At 35.7% G+C, this 23,480-nt stretch overlaps 1 protein-coding gene across 1 annotated transcript in view; it reads left to right on the forward strand.

Annotated features, from left to right (window-relative positions):
* trim8a (tripartite motif containing 8a) overlaps positions 1-23,480 on the forward strand; it is a 31,885-nt gene that overhangs the window by 2,603 nt on the left and 5,802 nt on the right. Inside the window, exon 2 of the mRNA XM_073835093.1 lies at positions 22,654-22,749. Coding sequence (XP_073691194.1) covers positions 22,654-22,749 — 96 coding nt within the window. The remainder of the gene's footprint in view (positions 1-22,653; positions 22,750-23,480) is intronic.

The raw sequence follows: 23,480 nt of genomic DNA on the forward strand, positions 1-23,480 counted from the left end.
GCTTTACACTACAGTAGGGAAATTACAATAGCCTACTTATTTCCTAATTTCTACACCAGAAAGAGATATTTTGAATTTGGACTGCAGTATCCTTACCGTTTAAACCACTAGCTGTCAGCAGTTCATACTGCACTTTTAAGCTTTTGTTTTGATGGAAACAGCAGTAAAGCTTTTATTTTGACGGAAAACCAAAAACCCGTCTCACTGAAAATCTATTGAAATGCTGTTATCATCTGCCGCAAAAGTAAAGCATAACTGGTGGCCGTTGCGTTCTCAAATGCGTGCTAAACTCACAGCACATGCAATAAATGAGTTCACTGCATTCATTCACTGTGAACTGAGCCGTTCTGAGGCGCGAAAAACACCAGACCGCTCAGCGAATGAATGAATTAAGCCATATTGTGCTTTCTGTTTTAGTTCGTGTGACAGATACTGTGGCAAAGTATGATAGCCCAAAACACAACTTTAAAGACCTTTTATGTTAGAATAAGAAGTTTAAATATATTTTAAAAACTACACTTTGTCTGGAAGACATATCGATTCCTATCGTAATGTGACCAAGTTTTGCTCTCACGATACCGTGATATTGATAATACCTTTGCATCCCTATTGGTTGTTGATTGGATGGAGGTAGATCTAAAGCTGGCTGCACACTACCCTCTTAAAAATAAAGGTGCTTTAAAGGGTTCTGCCATATAAGAAGCATTATTGGTTCCACAAAGAACCATTCAGTCAAAGGTTCTTTAAAAAAAAACATCTCTTTCTTACCCTTTTAGAATCTGAAGAACCTTCTTTCGCCACAAAGAGCCTTTTGTGAAACAGAAAGGTTCTTCTGATGTTAAAGGTTCTTTATGGAACCATTCAGACAAAAAATATGCTTCTACGGCATTGTGGAGCACCTTTATTTTTAAGAGTGTAGACGATTTAAAGGCAGATGTTAAGCCCAATTTGCACCCACAAACAATCGAGAGGTGTGGCCCAATTCGAGGTTTGTCGCAAAGGATTTTTGGTCAACAAGTGTGTGGTCTCATGGTCTGGTCGAATCGTCTAGTGTGTGCATTCAGAGGATTATAAGGCTAAAAATCGGTTGAAACAGTCTTCATGTCTGTGGTCTCCCATGGTTTAAAAGTTGTTTCTTAGGAAGATGGTGTTATTCCATTTTGATTAAAAATAACAGTCAAAATTGAAGAAAGTAACATGCAAAGATCAATTGTTCACTTAATTCCATTGATACTGTTTTAAGAAATGTTTTCACTTAAAGATTATGTTTAGCCAAAACTGAAACTGGGTAACTGGGTAATTGAACTCTTAATGCTGTTAAGGATGTTGTGTTTTTAGTCATGGTGAAGATCTTCGACAACAAGTCTTTTTATTTTAGTCGAACAGATGTTACATATTGCTACTTTAGCATCATTTTTGGTCTGAGGTGCATCAATATTGCAGACAGATTCACCTGTTGTAGATTATTCATGTTGTGTGCAAGAAATAGACTCTGACATGGTCAATATGCATCATCAGAGAAGTACTTAATAAATGTCACTGTTCCAGCCTTCCAGAACTATTTCAGCCAAAACCAAACATTCATTTTTGGCGTTTCAACCAAATATTTTTGGTTGACAAATTGCATTACTTATTTAAACAAAATGTCAGAAGATTATGAAAGCTGGTTTGAAGGCCTATTCCTTTAATATAGTTATAGTGTAGGAAATAGTATTTATTTAATAATGTTTCATTGCCCATATTCTTTACCATATATACTGTATAATAAATAGTAAGAGAGAACGTAATTTTTCTTAGTATTACATATATATTTACACTGCATCATTTAATTACAGTACTGTGAAAATCTTAAGCTTAATGAGGAGCAAAATGTAGCCTAATTATAGCAAAAACCTCAATTAGATGTAAAGTACTGTGGACTTGAAAGGACTGAACTTTGTCTCCCTAATCAGTTTCATAATCTTTTTTTCATCATGAATGGACTTATTAGATATGGATGGGGTGAGGAGTGAACTTCCTTTCAAAGGCTGAAGCAATCACTTCCTCTTGAAACATTAGTTGCTCTGGAACATGAGTTTTTTGCTACCATTCCTAGTTACTTCAGTCATATCCTGAGTCTCTGCCCTGTCAGCCGAATGTTAACGCCGGTATAATGAGACTGTCAACACTCTACAGAGCGAGAAATATCGGGACTTCTGCTTTATTAAGTTAACAGAGACTAATAGCCCCAAAGTGAGTTAGAATAAGTGTAAAAACTTGTCTTATTGCCATTTGTAATGTTCAGGACAAGTAAAATGGCTATATCTGTTCCATAAGTCTATCAGCTTTTTAATTTAAATACTTTGTTGTCTAAAATCTCATTTTAAAGGTAAAATAAGAATAGAACGTAAATCTTTGCTATGAAGAGATTTTTTTTTGGCTGCAAAGATGTTTATAAATCTCAGAGTGCTTGATTTGAAACGCTCACTGCAAATGCCACCTACACATATTTTCTTCTTTCCTGTGAGACTAATTGCCAAATAGCAGAAAGAAATAATGAGCTTGTCCATAAAACAAGCTTTAGTAGCACTTCAGAGAGGAATACTTATCTTGTTTGCTTTATGGATGAAACTATTTACATAGACTTTTCATGCTAAAGGGTTTATCTCAACATCAAGTTCTTGAAAATCGGACAAATCTGCTAATCATATTCTAGCAAATACATACAGTGGGGTCCAAAGTCTACTTAAATTGATGTAAATGGAGAAATGTTGCATATTTTTAGGTCACTAATTGAATAAATGTGTGACATTGATCCTGTGAGCCTTTGTCCAGATGGACAGATGTTCTCTTTCAGTGAAGCTCTTTGGGTCATCTTAAATGTGACCCTGGACCACGAAACCAGTCATAAGTAGCATGAGTATATTTGTGATAATTTGCATTAGCCAACAAATACATTGTATGGGTCAAAATATGTCAAAAATAATTCGGATATTAAGTAAAGATCATGTTCCATGAAGATATTTTGTAAATGTCCTACCTTAAATATATCGAACATTTTTGATCGGTAATATGCATTGCTAAGAACTTAATTTGGACAACTTTAAAGGGGTTTTCTCAATATTTAGATTTTTTTGCACACTCAAATTCCAGATTTTTAAATAGTTTTATCTCTGCCAAATATTGTCCTATCCTAACAAGTCATACATCAATGGAAAGCTCATTTATTTAGATGATGTATAAATCTCAATTTAAAAAAAGTGACCCTTTGGACTGGAGGCATTGCAATTGGAAATTCATGTTCACTTTTCAGTTAAACTTTCCTCAGATTGCTATGATGATAATGTAATTTGTAAAGGGAAAGGTTATTTGTCTTGATCCCCAAAGCTACTTATTAAAGCTGTTTTTACCTATCAATTAAACTGTGATGGATATGCTAATGAGAAAATTAGCTGGGACATTCTGCAGTGTAGGAGTGAAAAAACACGCTGTTCCTTCAGCTGCCTCCCAGAATAATGAACTGTTGTGAGGTGAGCTGCTGCTGGACTTGGCAGGGCCGACTTCTGGATGCGTGGAGGAATGCTTTTTAGATGGCCAATGTGTCATGGCTCCTAAAGCAGCCAAGTGTCTGTAAAAGGAGGGGGAAAGAGAGGGAGGAAATGGACGCAAGGCTTGCTCTACCCACAGCTGCTGTTGAAAGACACACACATCCCTCTGTTCTTTCTTTCACAAGTGCATAAATTTAGAGAGTGTGACTCAAGTGGTCCCACAGTAAAACTGCCTGGCCTTTTTTGCTCCCTCGCCTCTTGTTCAGGAATAGGACGTGGGTTCCAGGCAGACACAGGAAGGGAGTGACCTCAGTTCCCTCTCTGCTCCGTTCCCAATAATCCGCCTCCTGTTTGCAGCGATGACATCATGGGAGATCCGACGGAGGATCACCCTACTATCTCTTTCCCCTTTTTTTATCACAGGAGTCTGCTTGGAACCTGTTTACTTTTTGGGATTATCCAATGACATTCACGCTCCATGCATTTTAAATATAGGACACGAGCGGTGAGGAATTATGCGTGGATGCCTGGCTTGGTTCACATTTGGCCATTTTCTGCAAATTAGTCATGCTCTCGCTTGGACGGGATCATTCGAAATGTAATTGTCCTCCAGATTTTGCTTTAGAAAGACTTGAAAATTGATTGTGGTGTCACTGAATAATTTGAGAGGCCATTCTTATCACACCGCTGCACGCAGGCAAGCCCGGACAGCGTTATATGACTCTCTCGGTCGGCCTTGAGAAACGTTTAGTACAGCCGAGTGACTTCAGATGTTTGGAATCACAGTCATGTTATTGTGAAAGTGGTGAATACCATTCACTGTTTGCGCCCGTGACATGTTCTGCATAGGATCAAATAAACATGTAATCGTTTCGAAGAAAGTGTTCTGGAATAAACTGCGAAAGCAAACCTTGAGTGAAACGAGTCTGGTAGGAAAATAAGGAGGAGGATGTGAAGTGGTAAGCAAGCTTGCCTTATCAGCTAGGCACGTTGCCCGCAATGTCTTTTGTGATGGCGATTCATCTGGACAAATCAGCCGCTGCAGATGAATGTACGATGAGATTATGTGGAAGCAGTTTGTACTGTAATATGGTGCTTTGCTTCATCATGCTGGGGGCTGTGCCATTTCCCATTCTCATCATGCTTCTGCCAAGATAAACAGACCTCTTTAGTGTTTTTTTTTTTTTTTTTGTAACATTCGATATACTGCTCAAACAGGTTGAAACATGTCTGTTTTTCCAGAAAGGTAACTTCTGTCTGCCCTTCATCTTTAGGTTTTAAATATCCACTAAAGTGCACTAAACGTGCAGCGTTATTCTATGTGTTGATGTCATTTCAACTGAAACAGGAAGACAGGGCGAGACATATCAAGCAGCCAATAGCGTTCTGTTTATATCACAGATTTGAGCTCAGTAAACCACATTTGACAGCTTATGACAGCCTTTGGATTCAATATGAAACTGTTACTAAAGCAAAACAGTGATTCGAGTGATGCTGAGGGCATGTAGTTTAAAAAGTGTTATCTCATCTACTCATCAGTGCTGTTTGTCAAACCGTTTCTCCTCTTAATCCCATCCATATCGCTATAAAATATAGCATTCTGTGTAGAATTCAAAACGAATCACACATATGATCCACTCCGTGCTATTGCACCTCTGGATCGGAGCAGACAGTGCATGCTACGGTGGTTCGCGTGACACAGCGCAAAACCAGACTTGTTTCGACCCAGTGGAAAGCACATATACACTGTTTGAATCGTTCCCTATCCCTAATATAGTTTCCTATTTGTCATTCCCTGTACAGAAAATACTAACACTGTGAACTAGTGACTGATTTTGGCCACCGCTTCAGTGTCTGTTTGTAGTGTAGGGGGCGAGACACTTTGGACTCTGGAGAGCATTTGATTGGACAGAAAGTTTGATAAGACGCTGAAGTGCAGGGTGATGTAATCAAAATCGTTAATCCATATTTTACAGAAGTTGGAGACTGCAAGTTTTGAATGTTTATATCTTCTAAATGTGAATTTTGTCATTAGGTGCATTTCCATTACAGATTTGTGCAAAACGTTAGTGATATTCTATAAATGTCGATTTAAAAAAGTATTGCGAAATGAAAGCGTTTTCGTTAAACGATGTTATGCGACAAAAATGTAAAGTCATGGCGAGGGATTTTGGTAGGGTTACGCATATCACAGCTAGGGATATGTCGGTATCAAATTTACATGTTGCGATTAATTGATGATGCTTTTATCACGGTATATTGTATTATCACAATATTGAAATTTATTTGCAAAAAAAGTGTTGTCATAATACACTATTAACAGGTTTATTAACCTTTTTCTTAACAAAAATAACTGAATTTTTAAATACAATAAAGCAATACACAAAAAATGTATGAAGTTAAAAAATTCACACAGATTAAAGTGCAAAAGAATTATAAAGACCAATAGATATCACTTTACAATAAGATAACCTACCTTAGTTAACCTTAGTTAATGCATTAATACTCACAATGAGCTACATTTCTTACATAAGTTATTAATCTTTGTTGAAAAATACTCTTAGTTTATGTTAGCTCATTAAATTACAGAGTTGCAACTTTTGATTTTAACAGTTTGTTATTAAATATTGGAATTACCTAAGATTATTGAATGTTTAGAAGAATTTTTCATTGGCAGTTTATGTTAACTAATGAAGCCATAATGTAAAGTTTGACCGAACAATAAAGAATCAAAACACTTTCAAACAATATCTAGGGCATGTTGTAGTCCAGAATAAAATGTACAATTTTTTGAAAATAAATACCCTATTAAGCCTAAATATTTAAGTATTTGGCGCTGTGATGAATACCATAGCAAATAAACAAATTGAAATAAAATGAATGGCTATTTAAATCATTTAAACACTTTTCAGAAACAGAAAGCTGTTTTGTTTATGGATTTCCAGGGTAACGGCTACATTATGTTTAGCGCCATCTGCTGTCAGAGAATGAAAGTGTGCTTACATCCAGAGCGTCTTTCATGCGCAACGCCATGTGCTTCTCATCCGTGCTTGTTTACATCAGAGTACACACACGTTTTTGAGACAGCATACAGCGGTGTTGTGCATTGTGACCAGTTGATAGAAAAAGGTATCTTAAAATGCATTCAAAATTCTGAATTATTTGTTATAAATACTTATTCTCTGTATTTTGATGTGCCCACAATAATAATATCGTGCATATTCATTATCGTGATATATCACATTACCAAATAACAGCACATGTCTAATCGTAGGCACTGTACTAGCCATTATATTTAATTGAAGGAGGCGTAGGCATGTGTCTAGAAGCAGCGTGGAGAGCCATTTCCGGGACGCTTATGAAACATGCCGTGCCACGGCTGGTATAAACATAAGCATTGACTAGAGTTACCACGATCAGCTCCGGTGGCTGTGTCAGAGCCGCAACGTGCCACATAAGTGTGCAGTGTAAATTGTTTAAGCATTAATGACAATGGAAGCCCCATATACTTGAGAGCAGCCACGTATGAAAAGTTTCTTGGAGGTTATTACATGGTCTGTCTGAATACTGGATTCTGATTGGCTGGCAGGTATGCAGTAAAACCGTTTAATGCACAGGTAGTTCCAAGTCAGTTTAATCACCGTTTTATACTAATGTGCTGCTTTAATTGATGCACGCTAACCAACACGCATTACTCGTGTGCACACACACACACACACACACACACACACACACACAGAGGTCGCACACAGGGTTGTGGTCAACGATTCTCATTTTATTTTATAAAATAGCCTAGATACTAGATCGCTAAATTATGTTCCTGAGCAACGAGGTGGTAAAATCACTGTTTTTGAATCAATTGGTTGTTTGTAGAGAGAAACGCGCAGACGCAGTTTCCATTGCAGTTTTGCAAAATATTTCTTTTTTGAATAGAGGTAGAACGACATGCGTAATAAAAGGAAGCTGCCTCCCTGTCATTTCTGACTTGTATCAAAAAACAGAACAATGTCTAAAAGCTGCTGTGACAAGGTTTACAGTAAACAAGCTAAAAAACCCAGAACTACGTTTAAGGAGTGTTCCAAAAAAGGAGCATTTAGGTAGAGCGCAATGTGTCATATTACTCTGAGAGCTACGCCCCTGGAGGGAAACTTAATCACAACAGGAAACAATCATTTTTAACCATGTCAAAGGATTATTTCACCACCCTATGTAAACCTGAGAGGAGGAGATATATTGAGAAACTAAATTTTATTGGTCTGTGTCAGCGCTCCTTTTCCTTACCTTCCTTTAGATGAAGAAATTATCTAACTGAATGGCTCAATGTGAAATACCCTGATATTCACGACTATTTGTCCTTAAACACAATTTTTTTGGGGGTCGACAGCTTATAAAAGCATAGTTCTGGAATTTTTAGCTTCAATTTGAAGGGTAATGGAAATGCAGTTACTGTTTTCCACACTAGCTTATAAATAAACTCAAGGCTAACATATTCATGCTAAAAAACTAAAAAACTTCAATTACACGAAATGTTGCATTTTGAGACATAATGAAAGCTTGCAATTTAGTAGGTAGATCAGATGTTGATTCAGTAGCCATTGTCTGATAAAGTTCATTGTGATTTTTAAATGTTTAATTCAAACAAATTATAATTTATTTTCTGGTAGTGGTGGTGATAGAGCATAGAGCTATGGAAGCCCGTTTCCGCCACTGAATAAAAATAAATAAATAAATAAATATTGCGACTTTTTTTCTCAGAATTGCGAGATAAAAACTCGCAATTCTGACTTTTTTTCTCAGAATTGTGAGATATAAAGTCAGAATTCTGAGATATAAACTCGCAATTGCCACTATATATCTCGCAATTCTGACTTTTGTTTCTGTTCATTTGTGACACTCTGGCAAAGCACAATAGGAAACGGAGATCTTGTCTTGTTAAAACGACATATGTCATAAAAACTATTAAATAATTATGATTTCAGGTGGTCTTAAATGTGTGAAAGACAAGAATTGCGATGAAACTTCAAAAGGCTATCCATTGAATAAATAATAGCGCTGCACGTTTCAAAGTCATTTGCTGCGCTGCTTTGTGTAATATTATTCTGAAAGCGCCTGCTGCTGGAAGAGAAACGTGTAGAGTTGTAAATGTGAACTCATGGATCCACAAGATAATGTGTTATAAAAATTTAAACAATTTAAACAAAGGCAGTAAAATGTATGTATATGTTATGTAGTGCTGGGCGATATGACGATATATATCGTGGAGACGATAGAAAAGTGTCTATCGTCCTATTTCTCTTCTATCGTTTCTATCGTCTCTAACCTAATTTTATCAATTACTAAAGAAAATATTGCATTAAATAGGCTATGACAAATGTATGATAGTGTCTTGTTGCTGTGCAATGCATACTCTACCCTATAAGTGATAATCAAGAATAAAAACGAACTTTTTCACAAAGAAACTCCGTCTTGTGCGACGTGACGCTTTGTTGCGACATGCTTTAACTCGTGAGTGCTTAGCCTAAAGATGGAGACGCAAGAGGTTGAAGATGAATGCCCGGATCGAGTCGCAACAAACTGAAACTGCTACCCAGGCAGCAGACAAGAAGTACTTTTACCGACACGTGGGGGAACGACAGTGATTTTGTTGCATTTTGGCTTCAAGAGCTCCGACACGGAGCAGAAGACAGTCATGTGCAAAGTAAACTCTGCCAAAAGACTGTTTCCGCGCCCGACGCTGACGCCTGTTTCACGCCTGTTTCACACATACTCCGTATGCAGTGCGTATGCGTTGCGTATTTTTTCCCGCACCCATGTTAACGGATCAGAGCGTTCACACTGCACGCGGTTGCTGTCCGTCAGTGCGTTCCAGATGCGGTGCGTTTGCAGCAGTGAAGCGATCGTTTAGGTACGGAGTCTATTTTTGCTGTGCTGCATTGCGTTGCATGCGCTGAATTAAAGTGACAGCGCATTGTTCGCTGTAAAAATTAACATGAATTGACACGGAAATGTACCGTAAATGCATATAATTGCAGTCTTCTGTGTTTCACAGTCAACACGTGGCTTTTTGGCTAGGTTTAGAATAGTACAGTTTTAAATAAACAAGGCAACATAATACATGCACTTGTCCAGGTAGAAAAGTTCTTTAAAATATGTTTTTTAATAAAGATTTAATGCGAAAGAAAGGCACAGAGAGACGACTGTTTCTGTCTGTGGTAAGTTTTAATTTAAAATAAATATTTGTTAAAATAAAATATTTGTGAAAGCCCAATTTCAATATGAAAAGGAAGATATAGCCTACCTATGCTGTGTTTAAATGTGTTGCAACTTGCTTGAGCAACTTAATATCCAAATCTAGAAGTCAAATGCATTGAATAATAGCATACGTTGTTTATAATACGTTGAGTTTAAACGTGAACATGTCTAGTATTATTGTATGTATTAGTGTACTGTGATAAAAGACTATCCCAATGCTGAAAAAGCACGTTTGGATTTGAAATTAAAATAACATAAATGGTGTGTTTGTGGTAAACACCAGCGGATCAGGAACGGACTGCAAACGCGTCCTGTGTGAAAGCAAAACGAGTCCATGCTGCTTCTGCACCGCATACGTAACGCACACGGACTGCATACGCACTGTATACAGAGTATGTGTGAAACAGGCGATACTCCGTCTGCAGTGCGTATGCGTTGCGTATTTTTTTCCGCACCCATGTTAACGGATCAGATCGTTCACACTGCAGGCGGTTGCTGTCCGGCAGTGCGTTCCAGAAGCGGTGCGTTTGCAGCAGTGGAGCGATCCTTTCGGCACAGAGTCTGTTTTTGCTGCGCTGCATGCGCCGAATTAAAGTGACAGCGCATTGTTCGCTGTAAAAATGAACATGGATTGACGGAAATGTACCATAAATGCATATAAATGCAGTCTACTGTGTTTCACAGTCAACACGTGGCTTTTTGGCTAGGTTTAAAATAGTGCAGTTTTAAATAAACAAGGCAACATAATAGATGCACTTGTCCAGGTAGAAAAGTTCTCTAAAATATGGTTTTTAATAAAGATTTAATACCAAAGAAAGGCACAGAGAGCCGACTGCTTGTCTGTGGTAAGTTTTAATTTAAAATATTTGTGATAGCCCAATTTCAATATGAAAAGGAAGCTATAGCCTACCTATGCTGTGTTTAAATGTGTTGCAACTTGCTTGAGCAACTTCTAGAAGTCAAGTGCATTGAATAATAGCCTACGTTGTTTATAATACGTTGAGTTTAAACGTGAATATGTCTAGTATTATTGTATTAGTGTTCTGTGATAAAAGAGTATCCCAATGCTGAAAAAGCACGTTTGGATTTGAAATTAAAATAACGGATAAATGGTGTGTTTGTGGTAAACACCCACGGATCAGGAACGGACTGCAAGCGCGTTCTGTGTGGAAGCAAAACGAGTCCGTGCTGCCTCTGCACCGCATACGTAACTGTATACGCACTGCAGACGGAGTATGTGTGAAACAGGCGTGATACTTTATTTTGGTTTGCAAACTTTGCACTACAAGGTTGAAAAATGTTTTGTTTATTTTTTATAATTGAGTGCCTTTCTGCTCAGAAACTTGAAATGGCTGTGCACTTTAATAAAAAAATAGTTTATTTTGATAGTACTATTTAACCATGATGTGGATAAAAAAATGTGAAGGCTACTGTAGCTTTACCTCCACCACATCTGTTGTCATTTGATACATTTATATTGCTGCACTAAAATGTATTTTTCTCATTTGTGACAGTTCAGTTAAATGTCATTTCAAATAACTTATAAAAATAAAGTTGCAAAAAAATTATGCAAGGATATTTTTGTCAAACTTTTCAGAGAATAACTGAAAACGTACTTTATTTTGGTATATCGTGATATATATCGTTATCGTGATATAAAATAATCCATATCGTGATACATGATTTTTCCATATCCAGGGTTTCCGCGGGGTCTTAAAAAGTCTTAAAAAGTCTAAAATTTAAAAATCTAAATTTTAGGCCTTAAAAAGTCTTAAATTCGCTGTTCTAGGTCTTAAATAATTTTACACAGGTCTTATTTTTCCGATGTCCATGTAATGCTAACTCTAATGCTCATTTAAATTCTCTTTTTGTTGTTTCCGTGGTGTTGTAGTTCTTTATTTCACTAATCCAAATATAATTTGCTGTATTTAAACTACAAATGAGACCAGCATGCAATAGCCAATCAGCTGTCTGTTATTGGCGCGAGTCTCTCTCGGATTGTACCGCAGAAGTAAAATGGATTTAACTTTTTAGCTATGGGGAAGTGCAAGTTTAGCGATACTTAGCTTGAAAAAACTGAATATAGGGCTTGGCTAAGGCCAGTTGCTAACAACTAGATTTTTTTTCTCCCTCTGTGAAAGTTACTGTGTCTTCAGAATCGCAGTAGCAGAATACAGGTCAAACGACCTTTTTCTGTATATAATGTTATCAATAATAATAAGAAATATAGGTCGAGCTAGCTGACCGCCAGCCTTCGAAATACTTTTAAAATGTTTTTTTTTTTTTACTTGCCCGACCGAACAAACGCCTGATTAAAACTGAAGTGACAAAAACAACTAGCGAAGCATCGAAAGGCAAGAAAGATTCCTATTTTAATACATTCAACGTAAACAGAAATTGATAATGGATAGTGTATTTCTGGTCTATTTGTGACATACTTTAAAACGAATGTAACAGCACTCTAAAGAAACACACTGAGGTAAAAATTTCAAATGTATAGTTTATTCATAACATGATATAGTTCAGTAATATACCAAGTGAGCTTTTTGCTGAAAATTCTCACAATTACAAATGTTACATTAATTTTAGCTCAATAAAAAATTAGTTAGTCAAGTAGTTACTTACTATTAGACAATATGCAACATTAGCAGAAGCATTCTCCTAGCAACGTTTTGCTATGATTCAGCGTTTTGATCGAATCAGTTGAAATAACTCGCTCATGAAGTGACTTACCGCCACCTGCTGGTAGTTTAGTGTGTTTAAAAGTATGCCTCCACACCCAACATTTCTAATGTATATATTTATAAATCAATAAATGTATTTAAAACATTAATATCACTTTTAATTTTGCAGTGTAAATTATGTAATCTCACTGCTAACAGCCATTTAGAATTTATTGATAAATTCATAAAATAAATTTCAAAGGTAATGCATACATTTCAAAAGTAAAAAAAAGGCCTTTATAAAGGTAAATCAAATATGCAGATTTAAGATGTAAAAGCTAATAGAGCACTGATGAAAATATTGCTTCAGAATTTTTTTTTTTACGTCAGATATTTCTAGTGGTACTTTTATGGGGATATTTTGTGTGGAATAGTATCTGCTGATATGAAAAGTTCACTGTATATCGAAGTAATAAATGTAATTTATGACAGCCATGAAATTGTGTTTACTTTTTACATTAAACACATTAAATATTACATGTATGCATGTAATATAATATCTATTTCCATTACAGGTTTCGGTCTTAAATTTCATATAAGGTGGTATTAAAAAGGTCTTAAAAAGTCTTAAATTTCACTTGTTCATATCTGCAGAAATCCTGATATCGCCCAGCACTAATGTTATGTATGTATGTTATTCAAGTAATATAATACTTGATTTATTCTTTGAAACTTTAATATTTATGCAATTGCAATGCCTTGATTTTAGTAAGATTAGTACACAGTCATAGTCATAAATGCAATGGTACTAATAATTGGCATAATTCTTTCGGTGTTTCGGTTTCGGCCTTGGTTTCCTCTTTTTCGGTTTTCGGTTTCGGCCAAGAATTTTCATTTCGGTGCATCCCTAATAACAACACAACGTTACAAAATGCTTTTGTAAAAATACAGGGTGCACTGTCGCAACTTATGTCTATAGACAGCTTGAAAGGTCTACTTCAATAAAACAATAGAAAACAAATTGTGTTTATTTAATTCATATAAATCCAACAAGAGGTAGTGTACAGTCTGCCTTGTAAATAATGTAATAATATATAATTTATATATAATCAGACTAAGTATCAAGGCTACCCATGCATGTTAAACAAATATTAAAGCAATAAGCTCATTTGTTTTACCCATGAACAAAAATACGAAAAATCAAGCTTAATTTTCGTTTTTCTGTTTCTCAAACAAAATGAAATAATAATAACAATAAGTTATGATTATTAGACGTATTATAATTTTTATATAATATTTCTTTAATTCCTTTTTGCTCTTATGTCTATAGACATAAGGTGCGAGAGCGCTCCCTGTATTTTTACAAAAGCATTTTGTAAAGTTGTGTTGTTATTGTGGAAGAACATAAAATAAAAACGTTTATATTTATTCATCGTGCCAGCGCCGCCCACCCGAGAAGTGCAGTGTTGCGCATTATATGAGATGTATATTTGCAAGAAATATAGCCAACTATAATGAAGAAACGTTATTGTGACTAATTTGCAGAGCGGTACATCAGAACATTTATTCTGAATGATGGTACAGACAGTAAAGACGAAAAATGAACAAAAAATCTGAAAATTCTGGCTTAATTTTTTCCCATTTTAAAACAGAACGAAATCATTATCATAATACAATCAAATCGTTTGTCATTTCTCTTTTTTTCCTCTTTCGGTTAGTATTTGGATTTGCTGTTAGTTATATCCTCTGGGTCTGGGTTGTTGTAGACAGATTAATGCTAATAAATATGCTGCTACAACTGAAACCATTACATTAAAATACTTAAAACAGTGTATTTCTATAACTTCAGCAGCGTGCAGATCCTCCTTTATGTCAGGACTGTGGCGAAGGCAGCGCGGACAATCGCCTAGCTCGCTCACATGTAATCATATATTTTCTATAACGGGAAAATCATATCGTTTTTATGACATATGTCGTTTTAACAAGACAAGATCTCCGTTTCCTATTGTGCTTTGCCAGAGCGTCACAAATGAACAGAAACAAAAGTCAGAATTGCGAGATATAAAGAATTCTGACTTGATGTCTCACATTTCTGACTTTATAACTCGCAATTCTGACTTTATAACTCGCAATTCTGACTTTATAACTCGCAATTCTGACTTTATAACTCGCAATTCTGACTTTATAACTCGCAATTCTGACTTTATAACTCGCAATTCTGACTTTATATCTCGCAATTCTGACTTTATAACTCGCAATTCTGACTTTTTTAACTCGCAATTCTGACTTTATATCTCGCAATTCTGACTTTATAACTCGCAATTCTGACTTTATATCTCGCAATTCTGACTTTATAACTCGCAATTCTGACTTTTTTAACTCGCAATTCTGACTTTTTTAACTCGCAATTCTGACTTTTTTAACTCGCAATTCTGACTTTATATCTCGCAATTCTGACTTTATATCTCGCAATTCTGACTTTATATCTCGCAATTCTGACTTTATATCTCGCAATTCTGACTTTATATCTCGCAATTCTGACTTTATATCTCGCAATTCTGACTTTATATCTCGCAATTCTGACTTTATGTCTCGCAATTCTGACTTTAGAACTCGCAATTCTGACTTTAGAACTCGCAATTGCGACTTTAGAACTCGCAATTGCGACTTTATGTCTCGCAATTCTGAGAAAAAAAGTCAAAGTTGCGAGTTTTTATCTCCTTTTAATGGGACATGTTTAAAAAAAGTAAAAAAAAAAAAAAAAAAGTCTATCTGAATTTAAATAATTTGGTTAATTATTTATTGTTTTTCTACATTTAACTGAATATCGGTTTACCAGAGTATGTCAAAATTTAAATATTGTTGTGTGATTTAGTGTTGGATATAACCCATGAGATCAAGACCTCTGAAGTTGGACAGGCCATAATCACCATTTTAAAGGGATAGTTCCTCCAAAAAATGAAAATTCTGTCATTAATTACTCACTCTTATGTTGTTCCAAACCAGTAAGACCTTCGTTCATCTTCAGAACACAAATTAAGATATTTTTGATGAAATCTGAGAGCTTTCTGACCCTCCATAGACAGCAACACAACTGACACGTTCAAGGCCCAGAAAGGTAGTAAGTACATTGTTAAAATAGTCCATGTGACATCAGTGGTTCAACTGTTATGTTATGAAGATACGAGAATACTATTTGTGTGAAAAGAAAACTAAAATAATGACTTTATTCAACAGTTTCTTCTCTATTTTAATTACCTTTCTGGATCTTGAATGTGTCAGTTGCGTTGCTGTCTTTGCAGGGTCAGAAAGCTTTCAGATTTAATCAAAATATCTTAATTTGTGTTTTGAAGATGAACAAAAGTCTTTAAAAGGATGTAAATAATAAACATGATCATTATCTAGGTACTTTTTATGATAGGTTAGTTTCATGTTAGATAATGGTTTAAGTAATAAATCTAATAGTTCTTACTGCAAAATGCTCAATTCACACAGAAAGGTTACTGTATTCATGGAAAGTGTCAGACGTGTATGTAGGATGTGACTATACTGACCTTTCTTTGAGTGGATATGTACTCTCATCTGTTGCATGATACCATGTACCATTCATTAGAAAATTGTCCGTGTTTTTCATCTGCGATTATAAATGAATACTGTGAAGTACACATGAGGTTTTGTCCATTTATAAGTGAACTGTAAGTTATCGCTATGCATTCAGAGCACTGTGGCGTTTGCACATTTCACATAGAGCTGCCAAGATGCTTGACCTTTTGTCTTTGCTGTACGTAGGTTGTTTTGAGTCACTTACAAACTGCGGAAATAAATCAACTCAATCCAGCATTTAGCTGTGAAATTCACACACGCCCATCACACTACCCCACAAAACCAGATTATTCTGGTCTCAGTCTGAGCTCCAATCTTCTTCACCTTAAAAGCGTAAAAAAGCCATCAACAAGCCTATCATCAGGCTTTGCGTCGCTGCAATTAAATGGCTTACATTTATCACAGAAACAGTTCATTGTCTGTAGAAGTCTGTAGGTTCTTTATATGCTACCTTCCGTGCTCCCAATCAAAAGAAATTGACAGATCATATCTGCACATCTGCGTGTTTTGAAACGAGAAGCGCTCGCACAGATGTATAGTACACGGATGCGTTCATCTGCACGCCAACAATTGTATCAAATTAAAAACCTTAAATAAAAGGTCCTCTTTTGATTGCTGATAAGCTCAATGGCACCAGGAGTGCAGTAATTTTGTGTAACTTCCTGCTGGTATGTTGCGTGACGCTCCGGCCATTGTCGAGCTGAAGATGTACGGTTTCCTGTACTCGTAACCATGTGTAATACGTGACTCAGTCTGATACCACTGTTGACACTGTGCTCCAAATGCCAGTATGCAGACCAAAGCAATGGTACACTCATCTGTTAAAAATTATTGATCCGTTCCACACCGTAGTGAGCTGTTTTGCTGTCTGCTGCCTACATGGACAGCTGTCTTTAATGACAGCACGCTAACTGAAATGGAACGCTCTACATGGGCAGCAGCTTTGCTCACCACACAAACACATCTCCTCACGCAAAGCTCAGGAGAGATCAAATTACAATTGACTTTGAATTTGGCATTAACATGCTGATAAGTGAATGAAGTGATGTCATCATAAGCCCAGAAATAACATTTTTATCAGTATGTTTTAGTAGTTAATAAATTAACCATATTTATAATCAACATTTCATATCATGTTTGATCAGTGAGTGCAGTGCATTAAGATTACCTTCTTTACAAAGGTTGATTTAATGGTTACTGTCAGTAAAACTCAGTTTTTGTATTTTATTGGCATTTGACAGAAGCAGTAAGTAATAAATATGAAAAAAAAAAACCTGAATAATTTAAAACGACTAAAACAAATCACTAAATGTTTAAATAAAATACCAACTGTAATCAACTCCCAGGTCAGGGATTCCCAACATGTTAGCTGAAAATATTTTTTTGAAGTACCCCTCGAACTTTTAACTTAATATTTTCAATAATTCAATCACATTCACATGTTCCGGGTTCTCTGATGTTGACTAATGATCATGGCATGGAGGTAGATAAAATATGCAATCTTTTTTTTATTAAGCCTTTTATTTTGATTGTTATTTAAAATTATGTATTTACAGTAGGGCTGCACAATTTGGTCACAAATTATGTTGTGATCTATTTTGTATCATATTGTGATTTGAACTGCCATAGATAAACATTTAATATTAAACTCTAATTATAAAATATGACCCTAGACCACAAAACCAGTCGTAAGTGTCAATCCTTTAAACATAAGATTTTCAAATGAAGTTCTTAGCAATGCATATTACTAATCAAAGATTAAGTTTTAATACATTTACAGTAGGAAATTTACAAAATATCTTCATGGAACATGATCTTTACTTAATATCCTAATGATCTCAATAATTTTGACCCATACAATGTATTTTGGTTATTGCTACAAATATACCCGTGCTACTTATGACTGGTGTTGTGGTCCAGGGTCACGAATATCAAAAAAATAAATAAATGATTGTAACCGTACAACTGTACTTTAAAATAAAAATGAATACTTCATCATTTTATTTTAAACTACAAGTTACAATAATATCTTCAGCCTTCAGCATTCTTATTGGCAGAAAACTGCATGGAGACCTTAAAAGGAGTAGTTCACTTTCAGAACAAAAACTTACAGATAATATACTCACCCTCTTGTCATTCAAGATGTTCATGTCTTTCTTTCTTCAGTCGTAAGGAAATTGTTTTTTGAGGAAAACATTTCAGGATTTCTCTCCATATAATGGACTTCAATGGTGCCCCTGAGTTTGAACTTCCAAAACGCAGCTTCAAATGTCTCTAAAAGATCACAGCCGAGGAAAGAAGGGTCTTATCTAGCAAAATGGTCGGTTATTTTCTAAAAAAAAATTACAATTTATATACTTTTTGAACTCAAATGCTCGTCTTGTCTAGCTCTGTGTGTACTCTGTGTAGAGATTAAAAAGTATATACAGTGAGGTGAAAAAGTGTTGGCCCCCTTAATGATTTTTGTATTTTATTGCATGCTTGTCACACTTTAATGTTTCAGATCATCAAACAAATTTAAATATTAATCAAAGATAACACAAGTAAACATAACATGCAGTTTTTAAATAAAGGTTTTTTTATGACGGGAAAAAAAATCCAAACTCACATGGCCCTGTGTGGCCCCCCCACCCCCCCTTATGGTTATAAAGCCATTTCTAAAGCTTTGGGACTCACCACAATGAGAGCCATTATCCACAAATTGTGAAAACATGGAACAGTGAGAGCACAGCGACGACTCATCCAAGAGGTTACAAAAGACCCCACAACAACATCTAAAGAACTGGAGGCCTCTCTTGCCTCAGTTAAGGTCAGTGTTCATGACTCCATCATAAGAAAGAGACTGGGCAAAAATGGCCTGCATGGCAGAGTTCCAAGACGAAAACCGCTGCTGAGCAAAAAGAACATAAAGGCTCGTCTCAGTTTTGCCAGAACACATCTTGATGATCCCCAAGACTTTGAGGAAAATACTCTGTGGACGGACAAGACAAAAGTTGAACTATTTGGAAGGTGTGTGTCCCATTACATCTGGCATAAAAAAAAGTAACATAGCATTTCAGAAAAAGAACATCATACCAACAGTAATATGTGGTGGTAGTGTGATGGTCTGGGGCTGTTTTGCTGCTTCTGGAGCTGGAAGACTTGCTGTGATCAATGGAACCATGAATTCTACTGTCTACCAAAAAATCCTGAAGGACAATGTCCGGCCATCTGTTTGTGACCTCAAGCTGAAGCGAACTTGGGTTCTGCAGCAGGACAATGATCCAAAACACACCAGCAAATCCACCTCTGAAGTGCTGAAGAAAAACAAAATGAAGACTTTGGAGTGGCCTAGTCAAAGTCCTGACCTGAATCCTATTGAGATGCTGTGGCATGACCTTAAAAAGGCGGTTAATGCTCGAAAACCCTCCAGTGTGGCTGAATTACACAATTCTGCCAAGATGAGTGGGCCAAAATTCCTGCACAGCGCTGTAACAGACTCACTGCAAGTTATCGCAAACGCTTGATTGCAGTTGTTGCTGCTGAGGGTGGCCCAAGCAGTTATTAAGTTTAGGGGGCAAACACTTTTTCACACAGGGCCATGTGGGTTTGGATTTTGTTTTCCCTTCATAATAAAAAAAACTTCATTCAAAAACTGCATGTTGTGTTAACTTGTGTTATGTTTGATTAATATTTAAATTTGTTTGATCTGAAACATTAAAGTGTGACAAAATCAGGAAGGGGGACTACACTTTTTCACACCACTGTAAATTGTAAATGTTTTTAGAAAATAACGCTTCAATCGTTTCACTAGATAAGACCCTTCTTAGTTGTCTGGGATCATTTAGAGCACTTTGAAGCTGCATTTTGGAAGTTCAAACTCGGGGGCACCATAGAAGTCCATTATATGAAGAGAAATCCTGAAATGTTTTCCTCAAAAAACATAATTTCTTTACGACTGAAGAAAGAAAGACATGAACATCTTGGATGACAAGGGGTTGAGTACATCATTTGTAAATTTTGGTTCTGAAAGTGAACTACTCCTTTAACTTATTGCCATAAACCCCCAGGGGGTACACTGTCTGGTGTATCAGTATATAGTCATACAGCAAGTTCTCTGATTGGTGGAACTCACTTTATAATTGTGGATAATGTAGTATTTAATTGTTAATTTGACATTTAAACAGATAAAAAAGTTGAAATGACACTGACTTGTGAGCTCAGAGCTGAAGAAAATGAATGCGATTTTTACTTCCGCACTGTTGCGCTCTATCAGTATCCATGGTGACCAGTGACCGCTGTTAACTGTTGACTGTAGAGATGCTGTTTGTTTGCCTGGCACCCGTGCAGGGGTTTGCAGGAGCCTGGGTTGCTGCAGGCCCCAAGAATGTGCCGCCTCTCATGTGACCTATAGATCCTGCAGCGGTCCCGTGCACATCTCACTATGCTGGGATAACATGACAATCTGTCACTGACACTGAAAGAAGCCCGTGCAAACAAAGGGAGAGATAGCGAGCAAAATGAGAGCCCGAGATGGCCTTGCCCCCTCACGCTCTGCTTCAAATTTCCACACTTATTAATGCGCACACTCGTGCGTGCACAATGTGTGTTATTGTTGTCATGACAGCTGCATTCTCCTTTTGCAATCGGCCTATTGCATGTTGCACGGACATTTATGTGATTAAACGACTAAATTGGGTTATTCAGCATCCTGTGGACTTTGGTGTGGTGAGGTGCAGTGTTCTTCTTGTGGGCATGTGAGACCGAGTATAAAGGGGATTATAAAAGCTTCAGCACACTGTCAGGCTTTGATTTGGTTGGGGGATGGGGGAGCTTTGGGGTTAGTGGCTTCCTCTGAATCCAATTTAAAACCTGTCCAGACACCTAATAGCAGGCAGAATCACAAAGCAAACATGTGCATGCGATTCTGATGAATTAGTCTCATTGCCGACATGTTTTGTTTTCCTCATTTGCTGTAATAAGATTTTTTTGGATCTCACAGAGAGGGCCTGCAGGATTTTTGGGGCTGTATTTTGGTGTAGATAGGGAAAAATATTTCAAAACATAGTTCATAGTTCAGTTGTTGCAGTGCATTTTGGGACTACCTTCTCTGTTTTAATTTCATATTTTAATCATTATCCTTCAGTGAAGATGATTTGCAACAGTGCATTACCAGTCAAAAGTTTTTGAACAGTAAGATTTTTAATGTATTTTCTGCTTACCAAGCCTGTATTCATTTGCTCCAAAGTACAGCAAAAAAACAGTAAAATTGTGAAATATTTTTACTATTTAAAATGTTTTCTGTTTAAATATATTTTAAAATGTAATTTATTCCTGTGACCAAAACTAAATTTTCAGCATCATTACTCCAGTCTTCAGTGTCATGTCCTTCAGAAATTATTCTAATATGCTGATTTGCTGTTCAAGAAATATTTTTTTATTGTTATTATTATCAATATTTAAAACAGTTGAGTATTTTTTTTCTTTGGATTCTTTAATGAATAGAAAGATCCAAAGATCAGCATTTATCTGAAATAAAAATCGTTTGTAACACTAGACCATTCAAAAGCTTGGAGTCATTTACAATTTATTGATTTCACTGTATTTATTTATTTATTTTGTTTGGCAAAGAAATTCTAGAAGTTAATACTTTTATTTAGCAAGGATGCTTCGAATTAATCAAAAGTGATGATAAAGACATTTATAATGTTAGATAAATTCTGTTCTTCTGAACTTTCTATTTATCAAAGAAACCTGAAAAATTCTACTTGGCTGTTTTCAACATAATAGTAATAATAATAATAATAATAATAATAAATAAATAAATGTTTTTTGAGCAGCAAATCAGAATATTAGAATGATTTCTGAAGGATCATGTGACTGGAGTAATGATGCTAAAATTTCAGCTTTGAAATCACAGGAATAAATTACATTTTAAAATATACAAATACAAATAGAAAACAATTATTTTAAATAGTAGAGATATTTTACTGTTTTTTGCTGTACTTCGGAATAAATAAATGCAGGCTTGGTGAGCAGCAGACACTTCTTTAAAAAACATTAAAAATCTTGACTGGTAGTGCATATAATTTATTTATTTATTTCCACCCCCACCCCAAAATGTACATCATTTTTAAATAATATAAAAGCTCATAGATCACAGATTCCTGAAGTTTTTTTGTCATGAACCACACTGACACAGCAAAATATTTTGTTGCAGTACCCCTTGAGATTTTAGCTTAATATTTTAATAATTCAACTACACAGTCACATGTTCAGAGTTCTCTGATGTCGGCTAATAGTAATATGACAAGCAGGTAAATAAATAAAATATTCAGTAAATGTCTCTTTCAGTAAATGTTTTATTTAGATTTTTTTTATCATTTCAGATTATTTATTTACAGCTTAGAGCTGCAAGATTTAGTCACAAATGATTATTTTCATATCATTTGCTGTTATCTTTTTTGCTTTTGTTAGCTTGGGTTTGACTTTAAAATGAACAGTATTTCTAAAAATAGTTCATAGTTCAGGTGTTCCTTGATCCTGGAGTCATACAGTTTTTTTTAAGCATGACAGATCATGAATCTGAGAAAAAGGTTTGATTTGTGTTGTTTTTCCCTTCCCTTCAGCATATGTTAATGAAGCAGCAGGATCGCATTGACGATCGAGTGAAAGACATCGAGGAGCAGCTGTATAAGTTGGAGTCTGACAAACTACTGGTGGAGGTAAGGAGCTGTTGATAGGAGCATGCACACACACGCTTCTGTCTTCCTCTGTCTATCTGTCTGCATGTGTCTCCCCTCACCCTCCACTGCAGCTAATGAATATGTAAGAGGCTGTTTTTGGTATGACATTGGCAGCGTCTGTGCTTAAGACCTTTTCTCCCTGTCTGCAGTTTTATTTTTGTTGTTTAAGGAAAATGAATTAGACAAGTATGTTGTACTACAAAACAATACTTTCAAGAAGAAGTTTGGTGAAATTCTTCATGTTTCAGATTTGGATCTCCATTAGCTTTTACAATAGATGCTGGTTTTCCTGAAATCTAAAAATGTGAAAATAAATAATATTGAAGAGGAACAGGAATAAGCAAGAAAAGATAAAATGGTAACACTTTTAGAAGGTGTAATTTGTTAACATTAGTTAATATATTAACAAACATGAATGAACAATACATTTATTACACTATTTATTATTCTTTGTTAATGTTTTTGAAATACAGTCATGAATTGAATTCACAGTGCATTAAGTAATGTTAACAAACACAACTTGTGATTTTAATAATGCATTAGTAAATTCTGAAATTAACATTAATGTTTATTATTAGTTCCTGTTAACTGATGTAGTTAACTAATGTTAACTGATGAACTTTATTGTAAAGTTAAAATCTAAGAAATCTAATGCAGTCAAATTATTTGTCACATTTCATTCAACCTGCATACATGAACAAATAACAACC

This window comes from Garra rufa, chromosome 2, assembly GCF_049309525.1.
Source record: "Garra rufa chromosome 2, GarRuf1.0, whole genome shotgun sequence".
Taxonomy (NCBI): domain Eukaryota; kingdom Metazoa; phylum Chordata; class Actinopteri; order Cypriniformes; family Cyprinidae; genus Garra; species Garra rufa.